General features: G+C 30.9%; 1 protein-coding gene across 1 annotated transcript; it reads left to right on the top strand.

Moving 5' to 3' along the window:
* Positions 1-2: 2 nt before the first annotated feature.
* Positions 3-1,230, top strand: LOC105115295 (bark storage protein A-like; the record flags this gene model as incomplete). Its single annotated transcript, XM_011012134.1, has 4 exons — positions 3-53; positions 214-399; positions 565-741; positions 866-1,230. Coding segments are annotated over 4 exons (582 nt in total), but the record flags the coding sequence as incomplete, so codon positions are not given.
* Positions 1,231-2,386: the final 1,156 nt, after the last annotated feature.

The raw sequence follows: 2,386 nt of genomic DNA, 5'->3' as shown, positions 1-2,386 counted from the left end.
GTGATGTTGCTGTGCCGAAGGCTGTTGCCTTCACAGGAGTTTGGGATTGGAAGGTGCGTAAGGCCTTTGCTATTATTTATTGTTTTCGTTTTAAAACTTTTTTTTTTGTTTTTTTTTCTTTCAATGACGTGAAAACCGACAATCTATACGCAACATATTTGAAAGCCTAAAATAATGGTAATTCATTCGCCTTTATTCTTCTATATCGTACAGAAATTCCGATCGGAGGAAGGTAAACTGGTATTTGGAGATTTCAATTATCCAGAGAATGGAGAGAACTTGCTGGGGACTGTAGAGTATCAGAAAATTAACATGTTCTCTCCACATGAAGCAGCCAAGGAAGTTTTCTGGCTTCCCATCACCACATCCTGGTATAATGCTGCCACTGAAGCGCTCAAGGTTTGTCAATCTCAGAATAATCACGGCTGAATTAGCTTCATGTTTCTACTTCATTGCCATTAAAATTATCGCTAAGCCTATAATGATATTATTGAGACCATGAATATTTATATCTTTGAATTTTCAAGTGGATTAACTACAATAATAATTGATTATTAATTGCAGGATTTGAAGTTAAGACAATGCTATTCTGGTAAATGCCTGCCCGGAAAACCCAAAGTTGTCTTTGGATCGAAGGGTTCTACTTCTGATTTTTACGTTCGAAATAAAGCCTACGGAGACTTCCTTAACGATAATTTTGGTGCAACAACTGCCGATACAGCAAGTGCTTCCGTAGCTTTGGTTAGTAAAAAAACATCTATGAGCTCAAAATTTTGTGTTTCTTCTTCTTCCTGAGATGCCTCTTAGCTAGGAAGCTACGCATGATTAGTTTGGTTAACGAATTTGTTTGTGTCCCAATTTGCAGACATCTTTGTCAAATGAAAAGCTCTTCGTGGTGTTCCAAGGTGTTTCAAATGTAGCTGGTGAAACAAATTCAGAGTCGGGAATTAGCTATTTAGCCTCCTACAACGCCTTCCTTGCTGCCACCAAGTTCATTAATTCAATTCCTACGCCACGACTTGCCTGTGAGTGATGAGAAGGTGAATCTCATCGATCGTGAGTCCTATGAGTGGTATGATAAAAAAGGATGCCCTAATATTGTACTAAAATAAATTATATGTTATAAATGGCCTCCTAATTTAAATAAACTGGGGTGTATATCATCCACATGTACGTACGTTCCTTTTTGGATGAAATATATGGGCGTACTTATGCTTGCAGTTTTTGTCATGCTAGATCTAATTATATGTTAAAAAAGGATGTACAAAATAGTTAGTGTTCATGCAAAAGCACGTACCCGGCCGAGAAACAGCAAAGGGATAAAATGGCCTCTGGAATCCAGAGTTAAAAGCTCATTACCAGTTGCAGTACCAGGGTGTTTACAGCCCATAGCATATAAAAATTCCTTGGAACACTTCTATTTTTCTGACACCTTAAATTTCTGTCTAATAGAGAAGGAGGCCGGGTCATCAAAACTTTTTTTTTAATACAGATTTAATTCTTTTGAAAAAAAAAAAATAACCCAAGAAAGAGGTAATGTTGCAAAAATGAATACACTATGAAAACTTCACATTGTGCCCATTTCATATCATCCCATAATAAAAAGAAAAATGACTCAAATTGAAATAGAAAATATATTTTCATATTACAAATTGTAATAATAATTTTTAAGAGATTATTTAAAAAGGTTTTGGAAAGATATTATTATTTTTTTAATTTCAAATATTTAAACTAAAAGGATTTTATATTATATTGAAAAAAATACAATTTTCTTGATAGTTGTTTTATATTTTTATGTTTTATTACATTTGTTTTCCAACAAATTGTCCTTTACGTTTTATATGCCCGTATGTATATTTGTAGTTTTATCTTTTATGGTACGAAGAATGTGTAATATTGTCATGGATACTTGTGTTGTTGTGTGCAAAACTATCTAGAAGTAAAAGTGATTTAATAACATCACGCAATAACTTAGATTTTAAATTAAAATGGTTTTTTTTAATATATATTAAATTTTAATGCCTAATTTCACCTTCTCCATAATTTTAATTAAACTAAAAATTAATCACGAGATATTAATTGATATAAAAAACTTTTACTAGGATGTGAATTTTGTTAAAACATGGTATAAAAAAATAAGTACAAACAAAACATAGATATGTTAAAAATGTCTCAACAACTAGAATTCTAATTTGTATTTTGTTATTAAATATTTCACTTTAATATAATATGATTCTTTAAGAGATTTACAATTCTTTAAATAAGTCAATAATCAACCTTTACAAGGAATAAGAATTAAAACTAAAATTCTAAATCAAATAGAGAAACCAATATAAAATCTAGGACTAAATTATATATATATATATATATATATATATATATATAT

Source organism: Populus euphratica, unplaced genomic scaffold (assembly GCF_000495115.2).
Source record: "Populus euphratica unplaced genomic scaffold, PopEup_1.0 scaffold676.1, whole genome shotgun sequence".
Classification (NCBI taxonomy): domain Eukaryota; kingdom Viridiplantae; phylum Streptophyta; class Magnoliopsida; order Malpighiales; family Salicaceae; genus Populus; species Populus euphratica.
This window is presented reverse-complemented; position numbering and strand designations above follow the sequence as displayed.